We start from the raw sequence: 18,898 nt of genomic DNA, 5'->3' as shown, positions 1-18,898 counted from the left end.
CAGCTCAAATGGCAGTCGGCGTTTACTTAATGTAATAAAAAACATTTAATATTCTTCGTACTTACAAAGCTGAACTAAAATAGTTTTGGTGTCTTTGATTTTGTACAATGGTTTCAATATAGATTTTTTAAAGGAGAGATTGAAATATGCTTATTCTGCCATTTGATCGCTATCTTATGCCCCTCCCCCACCCACTCCTCCATGCCCTTCCCATCATCTTTTTAAAGGTGTTCAGAATCCAATGAATGGCATATAAGTCTCTTAACCTTGAGCGATGTTAAAATCATGAAATAAGAATTTTCTGTTGTAATTTATAGTAGAACATCTAAAACCGAATGGACGAGGAAAGTACAACGGGTAATTTTATATAATTAGGTAAAGGACAGAGTTGCCTTATAAAGATCATACTGAAAGCATCCTAGCGTGTTTATTGAATACGGGTGGTAACTTTAAGTCCGTTCTTCAATACTAGTTCATTTGTAGTTTGTCCTCCAAGGTGATTTGGTGGGGAAGATTGTGTAAATTGTAAAATCTTTTCATTGGAGTTCTACAGGCAGATTTTTAAAAATTCTAACTTGTTAAAATGGCATGTGAGCTGTTTGCTGTGCTTACCCTCTCAAGATTTTTTTTACTGCATGCAATATAGCCCCACCCAGTTTTAAGTAGAAGATTGTGCAGTACGACGAAGTGTAAGATTCATAACGAAGTGTGCTGATAACTTACAAGGCTTTCTGTTAGCTGGCTAGTTAAATTTCCTAGAATTTAAAAATGTTACCACTTAAAACTTCTGGTAGCAGGTCATCTGTCTGGTGAAGCATGCATTTTTTTTTACAAAAACCAAGGATATTGGAGAGTATGCCTGGTATTATGATTCAGGCACTGTTAGTGCAATAAAGAAACACTAAGGGTCAGTTGCCTCATCCTTTCAGATATTTAAAAAATTGAATTAAAGCAATCCAAAATTTGGGTATCTGTTCTAATTTGCATAGTTCTCACCTCTGTTCTTGTCCTTGCTGAACTATATTGGCTCTTGTTTTCAAGTTCCACTGTGACTTCATTCCTCATTATTTTGACCTATATAACCCTCTGGATGCCTTTGTCTCAGTGTCTAACCCCTTGTTGGTATGTTTCGTCACCTTTTGTGCCTGGGCTTAGCTCTGGAATTCTATCACTAAATTACAACCCATCTTGTTTTAAAGTTTGTATCAAGTTCTAATTGTATGCCAAATTTTGATCTTGTGATGCTCTATGTTATTGTTAATGTAAAGCGTCACAAAGGTCCTGATGAAGGGTCTTGGCCCGAAATGTCGACTGTACACTTTTTCCATAGCTGCTGCCTAGTCTGCAGAGTCCCTCCAGCATTTTGTGTGTGTTGCTTGTCATCAGTATGATGCTTTTGTGGAGAATTGGAGTAGGTGAGCTTGCTACGCCATTTAGAAAGTTTGTGGCTGATCCTGTATCTCAGACACAGGCATGAGATTCTGCAGATGATGGAAATCTGGAGTAACATGCACAGAAGACTGAAGGAACTTAGGAGGTCAGGCAGCATCAGTGGAGGGAAATGAACAGTCAAATGTTCTGGACTGATTCCGTTCATCTGGATTGAAAAGGAAGGGAGCAAAAGCCAGAATAAAAAGGGGGAGGGAGGGGCTGGAGAGGGTGATGAAATGGGGAATGTTGTGAGAAGCTAGGAGGTGATAGGTGAAAGACGCAGGGGGCTGAGGAAGGAAGGGAACCACCTACCTTCTCTCTCACCTGGACTTGTCTACTAGTTTTTGCTCCTCCCCCACCTTTTTATTCTAGCTACAGCCCCTTTCCTTTCTAGTTCTGATGAAACATCAGTTGTTCATTTTCCTCCATAGACTCTGCCTGACCTGCCGAGTTCCTCCAGCATTTTTTTTGTTACTCCTGTATCTCAAGTTCACTTTCCTACCTGATCCATGTTTCTCTTGATTTTTCACATCACACACTGAGAATGGAAGTTATGATTTGTGTGAAGGAAATATCTGTAATAGCATATGAAATTGACAAGTAACAATATTACTGTAAGCTGTTAATATATATGTAGTACATACTCTTTATTCAGTGCTTTATGTGACTTACAAGTTCTTGGGGGAATAAGGTGTGGCAGGGTGCTCAGGAATGTAGACCAGTGTTTTGACTTGTTGCTGCCATTGATTCTATATCATATGTGCACTGGCTTGTGTTGTTTTATTGTGGAAAAGTGCAAGACTGGCTGAAATTTTTGATCCTCCAGATTTGTGTTAATGTTACTGATGAACATTGTATTATTTCATAGTATTACAAAATTGTCATATTTGAAATATCAAAATTATATTTAAAAAACAAAAGAAGCAAATGAATTCCTCTCTTCAGTACGCACAAAAAGCAAGAATTGTTGGTCTGGTTTCCATTGGTTCCCAGTAGCATTTTTGTGGCTTGCCCAAGTGGTGTGAATCCAATTTCACATAGTTGCATTTTCATGATCATATTGGGGGAATCATCTGCAAAAGGGGTTTCGGGGCTTAAAAGCCTTTTAACAAAGAAGGATGCCGGTGGTCTCAGATTTGGCCGAAGTTATTTTGTAATGTTAGATGGATCCGCGTTTTCTGACTAAAATGGATCATGATTAACTCTTAATAGGAAAGGGTGCACATATATCTGTATCAAGGTCCAAATGATAACTGGAGCTCTTGATAAAATTTTAATGTAGTTAGTCTGGTGGAGGTAATGAAAGTGAAAGTACTTTCAAAGGTATGGTTGACCAAAGATTCTTTCAATGGAAGGATTAAATGTAATGAATTACAAGCAGAAATAATAGAACTAAAATATCAAAAATTGTCAAAACAATAAAATATCTTTGGCAATATGCACATCTGAAACATAGTGGAGGAACTCCTGACAGTGATTATTGGAGAGGTACAAGATTTACTGAGTACCTGGAAATGGCTGTATAAAGATCAGGATTGGCAATTAAGTTTTGTAATTAGCAAAAGTGAAGAGGAATGGATGGCTGCATTAACTAGAAATAACAATGGGAGTTTAAAAATACAACGTCTAAGGTAGAAACAGACTACTTTAAAATATGAAATAAAGACTAAATAATTATAGGATAATTTTCCAGTAATAAACAGGTGAGGTAGAGTGAAAAAGAGGCAAGCAGTGGTTATTCCCACAAGTAAAGATAGTGTGCAAAGTTGAATGCTAATTAATCTAATATGGATTGAAGGGCTTTGGCCCAGAATGATGTTGCCTGACCTACAGATTTTTGTCTGTATTGATCCAAATTTCAAGCATCTGCACTCTCTCGTGTCAGATTACAGGAGGGAGTTTATATCCTGAGATTATGGAATTTGATATGTTTACCAAAGAGTTTAAGAAGTGATTGATAAGTATTTATGACACGGAATTGATTAACTGGAGGCAGCTTAATGATTTATTGCAGTCCAATGGTAGAATACTGGGTAAATTCTCTGGTATTTGTAAATACCAAAAGCTTAAATGTTTATTGGATAATCACATTGAGGTGTCCTTATAATGACTGAGGCCAGTGGGTGGGGATTGGAGGAAACATGCCAAAGAACTAAATTGTACTGACACGCAGCATGATTGCAGTCATCAGAAAGGATAGTTTTTGTAATCATTTGATTAAGTCTGCTAGGTTCAATCATTAGCTAGTTCATAGTAAGCCATTCCATTGTTAAAAATCAGGAGTGTGGCCATTTGCTGTTTATTCTAATACAAGTTATAACTCTTCTAATTCACTAGCACCTGGATAATAACCAGATACAAGCTTTGATAAGTAGCTTGGTAACATTTATAGAGCCCAAGCATTACATTATCATAATTTCTTGGCTGTCAGTCTCTTGTCCACTGTAAAACAAATCTTTTGGGGTAAATAATGGGTTGGTTGGCCATCTTAGCCATAAGTTGTTGATAATGAGTAGTGGCTTCATGCATTGGAGAATGAATCCTCTACTTCCTCATAGGGAGACCATAGTCAGTACAGATTGTCAACAAAGAGATGTTATCAATCAACACAAGCACATCTCAAGGATGTACACTTAACCTACTGGTCTACTCCATCTACAGGACTGTGGTGAAGCACAGTTTAAGAAGCCAGTTATAAGCTTGCAGATGTCACCAATCTCAGATGACAACAAGGAGTGAGATAAATCAGCTGGATAAGTGGTGTGAAACAAAATCTTCTACTCAGTGTCAGCAAGATCAAGGATTTGATTACGGACTTGTGGATTGTGGACTATGAGGAAGGAGAAGTTAGAATATATACCAGTATTCATTGAGAAATGAGCAGTGAAAAATGTGAGCATTTTATGTTTCTCATTTCAGAGTATCTGTCCTGAGATACATCTATGTTGATTGTCAACAAAGAGATGTTATCACCAATCTATACTGACTATGGTGTCCTTATGGGAAAGCCCAGCACATTGATACAACTATGAAAAAGGCATGTCAGCAGATTTAAAGAGTTTGAGAAGATTTGGTATGTCACCAAAGAGTCTTGCAAATTTCTATGGATGTACAGTGGGGAGTATTCTGACTGGTGCCTCACAGCCTGGAATGAAGATTCCAATGCACAGGATCACAAGAATCTGCAAGGAGTTGTAGATTTAGTCAGCTCCATCATGGAAGTCTATGAACACTCTCTTATTATTCCTTTTGCACTATTTTGTAAAGTATAGCAATTTTGTTTTTGCATTGAAGTACTACCACAAAACAACAGATTTCACATCATAGAAGACTGATAATAAACTTGATTCTCATTCAAGGCAAAAGTCAGTAGGTTGCAGAATCCACTCAGTTGGTAAGTGCAGTACCACAAATAATCAGTAATTTCAATAGATCAGAATTGGGCACTTTGATAAGATAATGTTAGAAATACACTTGATAAACAGTCTCATCCTAAAATGTTAATTGTTTATTCTACAGTATAGATACTGTTCAACTTGCTGAGTTTCTCTAGCGCAGGGGTTCCCAACCTAGGGTCCATGGATACCTTGCTTAATGGTATTGGTCCATGGCATAAAAAAGGTTGGGAACCCTGCAACATTATGAGTGTGTTCTAGATTTACAGCATCTGCAGAATCGCTTATATCTATATTCCATTTTTCCCTGCTTAGGTTTTCAAAATGTTCTCAATACTCAAGTTAATTTCCTTAATATTAACACCCACTTTTCTAGTGGAATTACACTCAGTAGCCACCTTATTATGTAGACCTGTACATCTGCTCATTAATGCAAATATCAAATCAGCCATTCATTTGGCAGTAGCTCAGTGCATAAAAGCATGCAGACATGATCGAGAGATTCACTAACAGAATGAAAAAGAAATGTGATCCCAAGTGACTTTGACCATGGAATGATTAAACACAAAATACTCTGCAGATGCTGGGGTCAAAGCAACACGCACAACATGCTGGAGGAACTCAGTAGGTTGGGCAGCGTCCGTTGACTGTTTCTACAGATGCTGCTCGACCTGCTGAGTTCCTCCAGCATGTTGTGCATGTTACCATGGAATGATTGTTGGTGTCAGATGGGGTGGTTTAAGTATTTCAAACTGCTGATCTCCTGGGATTCTTGTGCACAACAGTTTTGAGTTTACAAGGAACAGTGCAAGAAAACAAACAAAACACTGAGCAACGTTTCTGTGGGTGAAAATGCTTTGTTAATGAGAGGTCAGGAAAAAGGCCAGACTAGTTCAAGCTGACAGGATTGTGATAATTCATAACCATGTGCTACAACTGCGTCATGCAGAAGAGCATATCTGAACACACAACAAATTAAATTTGAAGTGGATGGGTTACAGCAGCTGAAGACCATGAACATATACTCAGTGGCCACTTCAGGTACTGGAGATACCTAATAAATTGAGCACTGAGTACATGTCCCAGTGGAATATGTATTTGTTCAGGAGACAACTATAAATATTGGAATCTGGAGCAGCAAATAATGCACTGGAGGATTGTGCAGCATTTGTGGGATTTTGAACCAAAACATTGACTTTTTCTTTTCTCTCACGTGTGCTGTGTGACCTGCTGAATATCTCCAGAACATTTGTTAATCATTGAAATAATTTTTAAACGACTAACTAATTTTTAATAGATCCAATCTATTTTAACCAACTGTTCTCTCATCCTTGAAGTAATCTTCACTACTGGATCCAACACCAAGTTTGAGGTTATAACTTGGTCATGCTGAACTGAGGGGTCAGATGCACTTCATGTCTGTCATGGCTAGTGTGTATATAGCATGATCCACATTCCTCTTTAACCATCACCCTGTTATTTACATGACCATTTGTTTCATTGTGGCCGACAAATTATCCGTCAATGGTTGTTAACCTAATTGGTAGCAAGAATATTACTGTATATACATTGGATGTCAATGCTAAGATTCATCCCAAGGTTTAGAATGCAGCCAGACTCCTGGTCACCACCTTTTTAGTGATAAAATCTAAACTGGTGCCCAACCTAGGAACTGCAATTGTTTTCTAGATGAGTCTAGATATCTTTTCCCCTTTCTGCTCTTATCATGTGCAGCTCATTAACTGACTAAAATTCCCTGTAATAAAGGTGCGTATTGTAGGTGTTCCCTTGGGAGTTGATTGATCTCCACTGATTCCCATATGTTATACTACCTGTCCTATTGTCTCTATATAAAACCACTTGTACAAATTATTGTTATTTTTGTTTATTTACCCTAGTTTACCTAGGTTATTGTAGTTTTCCTCCCATGTAATTACACTATTGTTAAAGACCATAAGCACAAAGTATTCTAACCAAACATCTGTATATTTAGCAATAACAGCTATTCCGTTTCCTTGCTCTTTAGATTCCCATTGTTCTACTTAATAGTATCAAATTTTAGAAAGTTAGAAATTGGTGCAGGAGTTCATTTAATAGCTCTAGTGATCCATGTTCAATTATGATCTACAGTGCTATCTGTGGGGTTTGTGTATTCTCCCTATATCACCACCAAGGTTTCCCTGGGTTTCTGTTTTTTCCAGATGCGTAGAGTGGTAGGTTAATTGGCTGCTGGAAGTGATGCAGCTGAGTGGTAGAACCAGGGTGAATTAATGGGACTGGGAGGTGGTGAAACCATGTTCATGGGAAAATAAGGGAATGAGATTGCTATATGAGCTGGTATTAGACTTAATAGATTAAAATAGCCTGCTGTTATGTATGTTATAAGAAAATAAAGGTAATGATGTTGATAGACTGTCAGGTAAGGACAGTGATTACAAACACAAAGGCATAATTCAAAGCTCTTTAACTGAATACATATTGTAAAATATAGATGAATTGATAGTATAAGTAGATACATTAAAATAACCTTTACCAAAGTCAGGATTGCACAGTAACCAAGGATAAGAATTTAATATTTCTGGATATTTTCAGATAAGCAAAATGGAATAGGAGATGGGCTGGCCCTGATTGGTAAAGACAATAGAGTGGAAGAGATGAGAGTACAGTCTGTTTGGGTAAAACAGCAAAGGACAGAAAATGTTGATGGTAGTTGCATAAATGTCCCCAAAATAGTAAGTGATGCAGTATGTGAGTAAATTAGTAGTGTGTAATGAGGTTAACACAATAATAATGTAGACTGAGCAAGTTCAATTAGTTGTAATATGGCGGATGAAATTGTGAAATTAAGAGGGAATTCTAGATAAGTATCTAGAGGAATTGCTAAAGAACCAGGCTATTTTAGATCTGTGTAATATGGAAAGGTTAATTGAGGATCTGTAGCTAAAGGGCCTTTAGGGAACAATGATCATAATATGACTGGATTTTATACAAAGATTGAAGGCGATTTAGTTCATTCTAAGTAAAGCAAACTGAAGGCAGGAGGAATATATTGTCTATAGCAAGTTGTGATGCATTGAAGGTATGACTTTATGATGTAAATGAGCAAAGACTGATGTTCAAATATTTAGTATCTAGTAGATTTAGGAAATCACAGAACTGGAAAGGTCAATGCTTTAAGGTTATGGAAAATAAAAATAGGTTTTGGGAAATATAAAAGCAAATTTGAAGATCTACTGTAGTGATATTAGAATAAAAGGTTAGCTAAAGTTAGTATGGGTCCCTTAATGAATATGAAAATAATAATTTGTTGCAGATGAGGAAGTGGTGGGGAAACCAAATATTTTTCAGCTTTACTTGGAGAGGGTACAGAAAACGTCTTGGGGAAATATTGGAGAACTACATGTGTGGAGCAAATGAGCTCAAGGCAATAAGCTTTCAGTGGGGAAAAAATGGTATTGGTATTGAAAGGTGATTTAAAAAGTGGTATTAGAAGGTAATAAATCCCCACAATCTATATCCAAGGGGTTTTGAAGGAGATGGCAGTGGAAATAATGTGTTGTCATCTTTCAAATTTCCATAGATTCTGGAAGATAGTAAGTGTAACCCCACATTTTAAGGAAGGTGGCAGAAAGACGATAAGACCAGTTAGCTTGATATCTTATAGTAGGGAGTTAGTGCTAGAATCTGTTATTACTGTTAAAAGGTTTAGATTGAAAATAATAACATTATGTTCAACATAATGTTAATCAACATAATCAACATGGCTTTATGAATTGGAGATCACTTTTGATAAATTTATTAGAATTTTTGAGCTTGCAACTAGTGGAATGGGTAAGGCAAGTCAATTGCCTTATGTGCGAGTCAGTTCATAAAGTGTCTTGTGAACTTTAAACAATAATTTGTGCTCTGCATTGGTGAATGATTACTGGATAAAAACATTTGGGTAATTTTCATTGGGAAGACCAATAGGATACGCCAGGAGTCAGTACTGAGGGCAATGTGTATCATTGACTTAGATGAAGGAATCATGTTTGCTGATGATACTAGGTAGGTGGTAATGTGTCTGTGAGGAGGATGCACAGAAACTGCAGGGGAATACAAGCAGGTAAAGTTAGCAAGGATTTAACATATGAAACATAAAGATGTAGACAGAAAGATGAAGCATTTTAAAATATTTTAAAAATGTTGGTATTCAGATGGGCTAGAATGTTCTTATAAATTATCGAAAATTAATGTGCAAATTCAGCAAGAAATTGGGAAGGAAATGGTATACTTAAGAGGCAATGAGTATAAGAATACAGATAACTTGCTACAACGAGCAACTTTGTGAATCAGCACTTGAAGTATTGTGCAGATTTTTCATATTTTTATCTGAGAAAAGATGTTTTTGATAGAGTGAGTGCAGCTAATGTTAACTAGATTGATTCCTGCATTGCTGGGTATATTGCATGAGGAGAGATAAAGTTGAATTGTCACAATTCAACCAATTAATACAGCTAAGTGAAACAGCCTTACTCCAGGGCCAAGGTGCAAAACACAATACCAACAATCATAACCGCACAAGGCACATAAAGCACATACAAGACAGCAGTAAAATAGTCAAAAACTTAAAAAAATTACAGTACTGTGTAAAAGTCTTCGAAATCTGTGAATGTATATATGATATGTGCGTGTATGTAATATATAATATATATTTTTAAAAAAAGCTAGGGTGCCCAAGATATTTGCATAGTACTGCATTTGTCAACGTGGAGCGTAGAGTGAGTTTGTAAATCGACAGGAGCTAAGAATGTTGGGAATGGTGAGGGTGGAGTGCCAGAGGGGTGTGGGACAAGTGATAGGAGGAGTGCCTGGAGCAGGAAATGGTGCAGATGCACGCACATCCAGCCATAAGACACCAGGCAAGGTTATTTAATTCTAAACAATTGGCTTATTGATGATTCCAGAAAGTCTCCCTGGTGCTTGCCACCTCCTTCTTCTTTTCCCAACCATGATTCCTCTCTTCCTGCCCCCTTTCCATTTTCAGTCCAAAAGACCCATATCAAAATCAGGTTTATCATCATCACATGTCATGAAATTTGTTTTTGCTGCAGCAGTACAATACATAAAAATACTACAGAACTGTGCAAAGTCTTAGACACCCTAGCGCGCGCGTGTCTCTCTCCCTCTCCCCCCTCCCCCACCCTCTCCCTCTCCTCTCGTTCTTTTGCACAATATATATAGAGAGATGAAGCAGACTGAGCTTATGCTCTCTAGAGTTTAGCTGGGAAATGGTGGAATCACTTTTTACTGCTGGAATCTTTCTGAAACAGAAGTATCAGTAGCTGTGTAGTATGAACATACAAGCAAAAGAAACATTTCAGTGAACAGATCAATCCCATGTTCGCATTGACCAAAATTATCTTTGGCTTACTCCCACTTATTTTTACAGTTTAGTCTGGTAGGTTACCTCAGGGGTGTGTGCTTAGCCCACTGTTCTATTCTCTATATACCCATGGACTGTGGCTAGGCATAGCTCATATACCATCTATAAATCTGCTGACGATACAACTGTTGTTGGTAGAATCTCAGGTGGTGGGCGTACAGGAGTGAGATATGCCAACTAATGGAGTGGTGGCACTGAACGTCAGTAAGGTAAAAGAACTGAGAGTGGACTTCAGGAAGGGTAAGACAAAGGAACACATACCAATCCTCATAGAGGGATCAGAAGTGGAGAGAGTGAGCAGTTTCAAGTTCTTGACTGTCAAGATCTCTGAGAATCTAACCTGGTCCTAACATATTGATGCAGTTATAAAGAAGGCAAGACAGCGATTATACTTCATTAGGAGTTTGAAGAGATTTGCTATGTCAACAAATACTCAAAAACTTCTATTGATGTACTGCGGAGAGCATTCTGACAGGCTGCATCACTGTCTGGTATTGGGGTGGGTGTGGAGAGAGCTACTGCACAGGACTGAAAGAAGCTGCAGAGGGTTGTGAATTCAGTCAGCTCTATCTTGGGTACCTGCAAAGTACTCAAGACATCTTCAAGATGTCTCAGAAAGGCAGCATCCATTATTAAGGACCTCTAGCATCCAGACAATGCTCTTTTCTCACTGTTACCATCAGGTAGGAGGTATAGAAGCCTTAAGGCACACACTCAGTGATTCAGGAACAGCTTCTTCCTCTCTGTCATCTAATTCATAAATAGACATTGAACCCTTGGGACACTACCTCACTTTATTTATATATAGCATTTCTGGTTTTTTGCATGATTTTTAATCTATTAAATATACATATACTGTATAAGATTTACTTATTTTTTCTATATTATATTGCATTGAACTGCTGCTACTAAGTTAACAAATTTCAAGTCATATGCTGGTAATAATAAACCTGATTCTGATTCTACAGTTCTTGATATGCTGATATCATCCAGGTCCTTAAATGTGATGAATGTTCCTCATTCCTCCAGTCAGTGATATGCTGCTTTATATTCTTGTTAGATGTAAAACAATGCCTATAAAAAGTATTCACCCCTTGAAAATTCTCATGTTTTATTCTTTTACAACATTGAATCAGTAGATTTAATTTGGCTTTTTTTTGACAGTGATCGACAGAAACAACTCCTTCGTGTCAAAATAAAAATAAATAAAAATAAGTTTATACAAATCGGTCTAAATTTATTACAATTGATTAACACAATGATTGCTTGCATAATTACTCACTGCTTTAAGTCAGTATTTAGTAGATGCACCTTTGACAACAATCAAAGGTGGATAGGTCTCTATCAGCTTTGCACATCAAGACACTGAAACTTTTCCCCATTTTTCTTTACAAAACTGTTTCACCTTTGTTAAATTGCATGGGGATTGTGAGAGGATAGCCCTTTTGAAGTCCAGCCACAAATTCTCAATTGGATTGAATTCTGGACTCTGACTTAACCACTCCAGGACATTAAATTTGTTGTTTTTAAGCCATTCCTGTGTAGCTTGGGATCATTGGAAAACAAATCTTCTCCCAAGTTTCAATTGTCCTACAAACTGCGTCAGGTTTTCCTCCAGCATTTCCTCGTATTTTGCTGCATTCATTTTATTGTCTACCTTCACAATCTTTCCAGGGCCTGCTGTAGTGAAGCATCCCCACAGCATATGCAGCCATCACCATGCTTCACAATAGGGATGGTGTTTTTGATTATGTGCGGTGTTTGACTTACGCCAAACAGTGTTTAGTCTGATGGCCAAAGAGCTCAATTTTAGTTTCATTAGACCATAGAACCTTCTTCCATCTATCTGACTTCAAAATCTCCCACGTGCCTTCTGTCAAACTCTAGCCGAGATTTCATGAGAGATTTTTTTTCAACTGCAGCTTTCTATTTGCCACTGTCCTATAAAGCTGTGACTGGCGAAGCACCCAGGCAACTGTTGTATGTGTAGTCTCTCCCATCTCATAGTTCCTCCAGAGTTGTTATAGGTCCCTTGGTGGCCTCCCTCACTAGTTCCCTTCTTGCACGGTCACTCAGTTTTTGAGGACTGCCTGCTCTAGGCAGGTTTACAGCTGTGCCATATTCTTTCCATTTCTTGATGGTTGACTTAACTGTACTTCAAAGGATATTCAGTGATTTGGAAATGTTATTGTATCCATCCCTTGACTTGTGCTTTTCAATATCTTTTTTGTGGAGGTGCTTGGAATGTTCTTTTATCTTCATGGTGTAGTTTTTGCTAGGATACTGACTAACCAGCAGTTAGACCTTCCAGATAGAGGTATTTTTACTACAACCAATTGAAACACCTTGACTGAATACAGATGAACTACATTTAACTAATTGTCTTCTAAAACCAATTGGCTGCATCAGTGATGATTAGGTGTCATTTTTAAGGGTGTAAACACTTGTGCAATCGATTATTGTGTTTTGTAGTTATAATTAATTAGATCACTTTGTGGCGATCTGTTGTCACTTTGAAATGAGTCTTTTGTTGACCGATGTTTTTTTAAAGAAAAGCCAAATCAAATCCACTGTGATTGTGTTGTAAAACAATAAAACATGAAAATTTCCAAAGGGGAGTGAACACTTCTTATAGGGACTGTAATTTTTCTAAATGTTTTTGTCATCCAAGTATCAAATATCGACCCTTCTGCTAAAGGAAGTTGTTTGTTCCAGTTTACTTTGTCCATGGTTCTCATAATGCACTTGATCAACTAAGGGAAGTGAACATGGAATAAGTCTGATTAAGAATAATGTATCAGATTTTAACAATTGGCTCAATTGTTCATATTCATTAGGTGTTTAATACCATTTTAGCATATAATCTAGATTGTAACAAGCGTTTCTTGGTCAGGGATGCTAGATTTTGAATGAGACATGAAAAAAAAAGCTGATCTCCAGGTTGTCTGAAGTTCATGGGTTGAAAAGTTTGGGGGTGGGCATTAATGTCAGAAGTAATTTTTAGAGCAGCTGCTTTATAAGATGTGATAATTGTTGTTTGACAAGGAATTGGCCTTTGCTTTCCATTGAGTTTGTTTACTTCTGAGAACAATGATTCAGTCTAATTTTGTACTAGTACTTGATCTTAGTATGGTACTGTTTATGATGATGAAAATCGTAATTTCGGACATGCTGTTCAGTTTTCTTCAAGTTCCCATCTACTGACAGTAAACCTGACTAAATGTGAATTTGGGCCAAAAACCATTCCATATTTATTTTCATGAGGCTTCGATAGTAGTTGTGAATCTGGAAATTAGAAACCACTTAAGAAACATTTAAATTGTCCATAATACCTGATGTTGCAAATTAGAATATATATGCAATTATTGTTTTGGAGGACTGAATTTTTGGCAGGCGAAATTACCCGAAGCATTCTTGAATAGAGAGATTTCACAATGACACAAGAATTCATCTTCCTTTCAATTAACATTTTAAAGCACTAGGTTTGTGCTACATATTTTAACAATTTATATTGCGAATTGATAAGTAAATATTTTATAAAGCTCTAAATTTGTTTCTGGTCCTGAATATTAAAATTTGATTCACGGCTAAGTGGGAATTTTTCTGCTTTCTATTCATTTGCATTAATTTTCCTTTTCCCTCAAATTTATGTAGGTTAAGTTTGAGCCTGAGGCCATTATCTATATATAGTGCTGCTGTGCATTGGACAATGTTTGGTTATATTTATGGGTTACACACAGGTGCACAGCAAGCTTATATTGGGGTTGGAGGGCTGAGAGCAAGGTGGAATGGTGCGGTTTAAACTCACTAGCCCAGCATCCGAAATGCTGTGCTGGCTGTCATAATAAACAAAGGATATGATGATGACGCATTACTTTTCTGTATATCAGTTACAAACTAAGAATAGCGTACACATCTATTTCAATTATATTTCATGCTTATGTAAATTCTATGTGCAACGTCACACTTTTACAAAGATGCATCTCATCATTTAAATAAGCAGTTAAAATTTACCTTTTCTTTTCTGTAAAATTTTGGTTATTTCCCAAAGTGTAGTTTCAACATCTGAGTCACCTGGATATCTTTTTTTTAATTTGTAGGCTTCCAATAAGAAGACAAAATGGCTCAACGGGATGCAGACCGGTATCTCTATGTGGACAGAAATATTGTCAATAATCCATTGACACAAGCTGACTGGGCAGCAAAAAAATTAGTGTGGGTGCCCTCAGAACGCAATGGCTTTGAGGCTGCCAGTCTCAAGGAGGAGATTGGTGAAGAGGCACTCGTTGAATTGGTGGAGAATGGCAAGAAAGTTAAAATTAACAAGGATGACATCCAGAAGATGAACCCACCCAAATTCTCCAAAGTTGAAGATATGGCAGAGCTGACTTGTCTGAATGAAGCTTCTGTACTCCATAATTTGAAAGAGCGTTACTACTCAGGACTAATCTATGTAAGCTTTTTGTGTACCATTGTTAATATTTTGTTTTTACTACTTGTTGTGATTGAATTGAAAATATTCAGGCAAAATCCAAAAATCTGTGCTTTGAGTAATCAAAAAAAGTGGGAAAATCTACTGATTCAACAACTGTCAAAGTTGTGTTTATATAAGGGGATGTATATGCATATGATCAAACCTGTTCTGATCACTTGGCATTTAAAATATCCTTTTCCCCCCTGCAAGTTAAAATCGAATTGGTGAAGACGTTAGAAACTTCATGCTGATCAACATTATTAGTTTCAGCGAACCAACTTTCTTATAGAATGTAAGATGTCATTCACTGTCCATAACTTCTCAAGTTTCTGTTTGTAAGGCAGCACATCCACACTTTTCATAAGTGCTGACAGTTGAACCCAATTGAGATTTAATTCTGTTTAAAAACATTTTCAAGTAGTTAACTCATTGTATTTTTATAACTTGAATTGAGACAGTGCTCCTCTATGTATCTAATGAAAATATGATGAACACTTTCGAAGAATCTAGTCTTCCTAATTTTAAAGAAATTGGTCATGTTCCTTGTTTTGTTTTTCTGATGAGAAAACTGCTGGCATCAGTGCCTTTCACACCACAGATGGATAACGTAGCTGTTAGTTTCTGTGTGTCTGTTTTCTGCCACAAGAAGGCAGAAGCTATTTTACATCTGAATGAATTAAAAACTTTGTATCTGTAGCCAGTAGTCTCTTTCACCAGTTTTCATTGGTCATGAATCCTATTTAGTTGTCCATTTAATCTTGAGCATTTAGAATGTGTTTGAAAAATATAAATTCTTGCAGTTTGCAAAGGAGCAGACCTTTCAGCACCTAAATTTGTTCTTACATAGAGTAAAACCGTACTTCATCATTAACCCTCCAACCACCTAATTTAATTTTATATCCCTCAGAAATCCTGACTGACATAAATCTCTGCTTTTAAAATTGTCAACTAAGCTATCATCATTACATGGTAGTGAACTCTAAATGCTTGGCACTATAGTGGGAAAAATGATTTGCTGTACAGTAGCGCAGCTGCTTTACATCCTCAGTGACTTGGGTTTAGTCATGACTTTTGGTCTGCGATTGTGACTTTGCAAGTTTCTCTTATGGCCTTATGGGTTTCCTCTAGGTGCTCTGGTTTCCTCTCAGTTTGAAAAGGCTTGTAGGTTGTTTGGTTAATTTGGCACCAAATAGCACATTGTGTATATGTGGGTGATAGAATCTGGGGGGGAGGGGGTTGATGGGAACAGAGGGGAAAGGTTAAAATGGGATTGTGTAGGATTAATGTCCAAGTGGACATTGCTTTGTGTATCCAGAACTGGCTTGCCCACAGAAGGTAAAGAATAGTTGTAGACGAGTAATATTCTGCATGGAGGTCAGTCACCAGTGGAGTGCCTCAGGGATCTGTCCTGGGACCCTTACTCTTCGTGATTTTTATAAATGACCTGGATGAAGAAGCAGAGGGATGGGTTAGTAAATTTGCTGATGACACAAAGGTTGGAGGTGTTGTGGTTAGTGTGGAGAGCTGTCAGGTTACAGTGGGATATTGATAGGATGCAGAACTGGGCTGAGAAGTGGCCGGTGGAGTTCAACCCAGGTAAGAGTGAGGTGGTTCATTTTGTTGGGTCTAATATGATGACAGAATATGGTATTAATAGTAGGACTCTGGGCAATGTGGAGGATCAGAGGGATCTTGGGGTCCAAGTCCATAGGACGCTCAAAGCAGCTGCGCAGGTTGACTCTGCGGTTAAGAAAGCGTATAGTGCATTGGCCATTAATTGTAGGATTGAGTTTAGGAGCTGAGAGGTAACGTTGCAGCTATATAGGACCTTGGTCAGACCTCGCTTGGAGTGTTGTCCTTACTACAGGAAGGATGTGGAGACCATAGAAAAGGTGCAGAGGAGATTTACAAGGATGTTGCATGGATTGGGAAGCATGTCTTATGAGAATAGGTTGAGTGAACTTGGCTATTTTTCCTTGGAGTGACGGAGGAGGAGAGTGACCTGATAGAGGTGTAAAAGGTGATGAGAGGCATTGATCGTGTGGATAGTCAGAGGCTTTTTCCCAGGGCTGAAATGGCTAGCACAAGAGGGCATAGTTTTAAGGTGCTTGGAAGTAGGTACAGAGAAGATGTCACGGGTAAGTTTTTTTTACACATAAGGTGGTGAATGCGTGGAATGGGCTGTCAGCGACGGTGGTAGAGATGGATATGATTGGGTCTTCAAAGAGACTCCTGGACAGGTACTTGGAGCTCAGAAAAATAGAGGGCTATGGGTAACCCTAGGTAATTTCTAAGGTAAGGACATGTTCGGAACAGCTTTGTGGGCCAAAGGGCTTGTATTAGGTTTTCTGTGCTTCTAATGTGAATGGATGGTGGGCTAAGGGCCTGTTTCTGAACTGTTTGATTCTATGTAACTCCTCAACAGGATAATCAATCTCTTGCAGGTTATAATTTCTGGTAGATTTCATGAGCAGAACATTTTCTTTATCCACCTGAAGTGTTTTCACTTTCTCGTCCAGATTTTCTCTGCCTGTTTCTGTAAACATTGATACTTGTTTAGGTATTATTATACTGTTATTAGTAGCAAGATCTTGTTGGAATAACAATTTCACATGTGGTTTCATAGCTATGTTATTTTCAATACACTTCTGTATTGAAGCCCTAGTAATTCTGGACCCTTGTAACATTGACTATGCAGGGAAGTCCATGGTACTTCCATGCCTAACATTGCATTCCTGAAATGGACTCTTCTTCTTGTGCCAGAGCTCAAAATACAATTACTGGTTAATTTAGAAGGAAAAGATTCAAGGATCTGTCCAAGCTCCCTGTGAGAAATGCAATACGCACAAGACATCAGCTTGTAAATTCTAAAGGTAGAAATGGAGCATGAGGGAAAATGATCTGTGAAGCATGGATCAATATCCCTGCTTGAGTGGTAGAAGGAACAGACTGTTCACTTAACTGCCCCATGTGCCATTACCTCCATCTTTGGAAGAATATGCATCAGCAACTAATTTCCACAAGACCAGAGCGTTAGTCATTCTTAGTCTTCAGTACCTGAGGAGGAGAGTTTCTGTTGTATTGGTATTTGGGTTCATTCCAATTGCTTAGGAATTAATACTTATTTAAGCATAGATTCTCATCTGAAAGTACCAAATTTTTATATCCAGTATTGCCCATTGAAGATGTTGACCATGATGTATTAGAGTTTCACTCTCCTTAAAATGGAACTGGAGCAAATGGAAAAGTGGGTGGGGAGATGGAAGTAAAACTTTTTCGTCAAGATCCAGCAGACAACATAAGGTTGCTAGTATTAAGTGGAACCACAGTGATGCTCTAGGGCTATGTACAATACCTCCAGATATACCTCTTTTGAATTACTCTCACTGCCGCATGTGATTTTCTTTTATGTACTTTTAAATTGACTTAATGAACTACAGATTACACAATATTCTGAAGGGCTTGGCAGACTTGACTCTCAAGCAAGTAGGTATGGCACCTTTAAAAGGGCAAAGGTTCATCACCATGGCCAGGAGTGAGGCAGGAGAGGGGGACTCCAAGCCAAGCTGAATCAGAGGAATAAGACCCCTCTACTCAGCATCTTTTTAGCACTTCTAGATGATCTCAATGCCTTCTACGTTCACTTTGACTGTCAAAATGTGGAGGAATCATCACTAACTCCTACAGCCTCCAATGGTCCTGTGATTTCAGTCTCTGGAGCTGACATGAGTAGCCTTCAGGAGGTTGAACCCATGGTAAACATCTGATCTAGATGGGGTTGAGTACTGAAGACATATGATCAACTGGCTGGAGTGTTCACTGATATCTTTAACAGTTCATTTTGGCAGTTTGAGTACCCATCTGCTTCAATCAGGCTTCAATTGTACTAGTGCCTAAGAAGAATGTGGTAACCTGCCTCAATAACTATCATCCAATAGCACTGGCATCCACAGTGAAGAAATGTTTTGAGAGGTTGGTGATGAAACATATCAACTCCTATCTGAGAACCAACTTGGATCTGTGCCAATTTGTCTACCAGTGCAACAGATCCACAGCAGATGCCATCTCATTAGCTCTTCACTCAGCCTTGGAACATCTGGACAGCAAAGGTACAAACACCAAAATGCTTTCTATTGACTATAACTCACCATTTAATACCATCATCCCCTCAAA

The 18,898-nt window shown here is 37.9% G+C and overlaps 1 protein-coding gene across 2 annotated transcripts in view; it reads left to right on the top strand.

Annotated features, from left to right (window-relative positions):
- Nucleotides 1-18,898, top strand: part of LOC132383055 (myosin-9-like) — a 113,810-nt gene that overhangs the window by 716 nt on the left and 94,196 nt on the right. For both annotated transcript variants that reach the window (XM_059953777.1, XM_059953776.1), the window contains exon 2: nt 14,352-14,704. In XM_059953777.1, the coding sequence (XP_059809760.1) occupies nt 14,372-14,704 (333 nt within the window). In that variant the 5' untranslated portion in view covers nt 14,352-14,371. The remainder of the gene's footprint in view (nt 1-14,351; nt 14,705-18,898) is intronic.

This window comes from Hypanus sabinus, chromosome 29 (genome assembly GCF_030144855.1).
Source record: "Hypanus sabinus isolate sHypSab1 chromosome 29, sHypSab1.hap1, whole genome shotgun sequence".
Classification (NCBI taxonomy): domain Eukaryota; kingdom Metazoa; phylum Chordata; class Chondrichthyes; order Myliobatiformes; family Dasyatidae; genus Hypanus; species Hypanus sabinus.
Note: the sequence above shows the minus strand (reverse complement) of the source record. Positions and strands in the feature narration are given on the sequence as shown.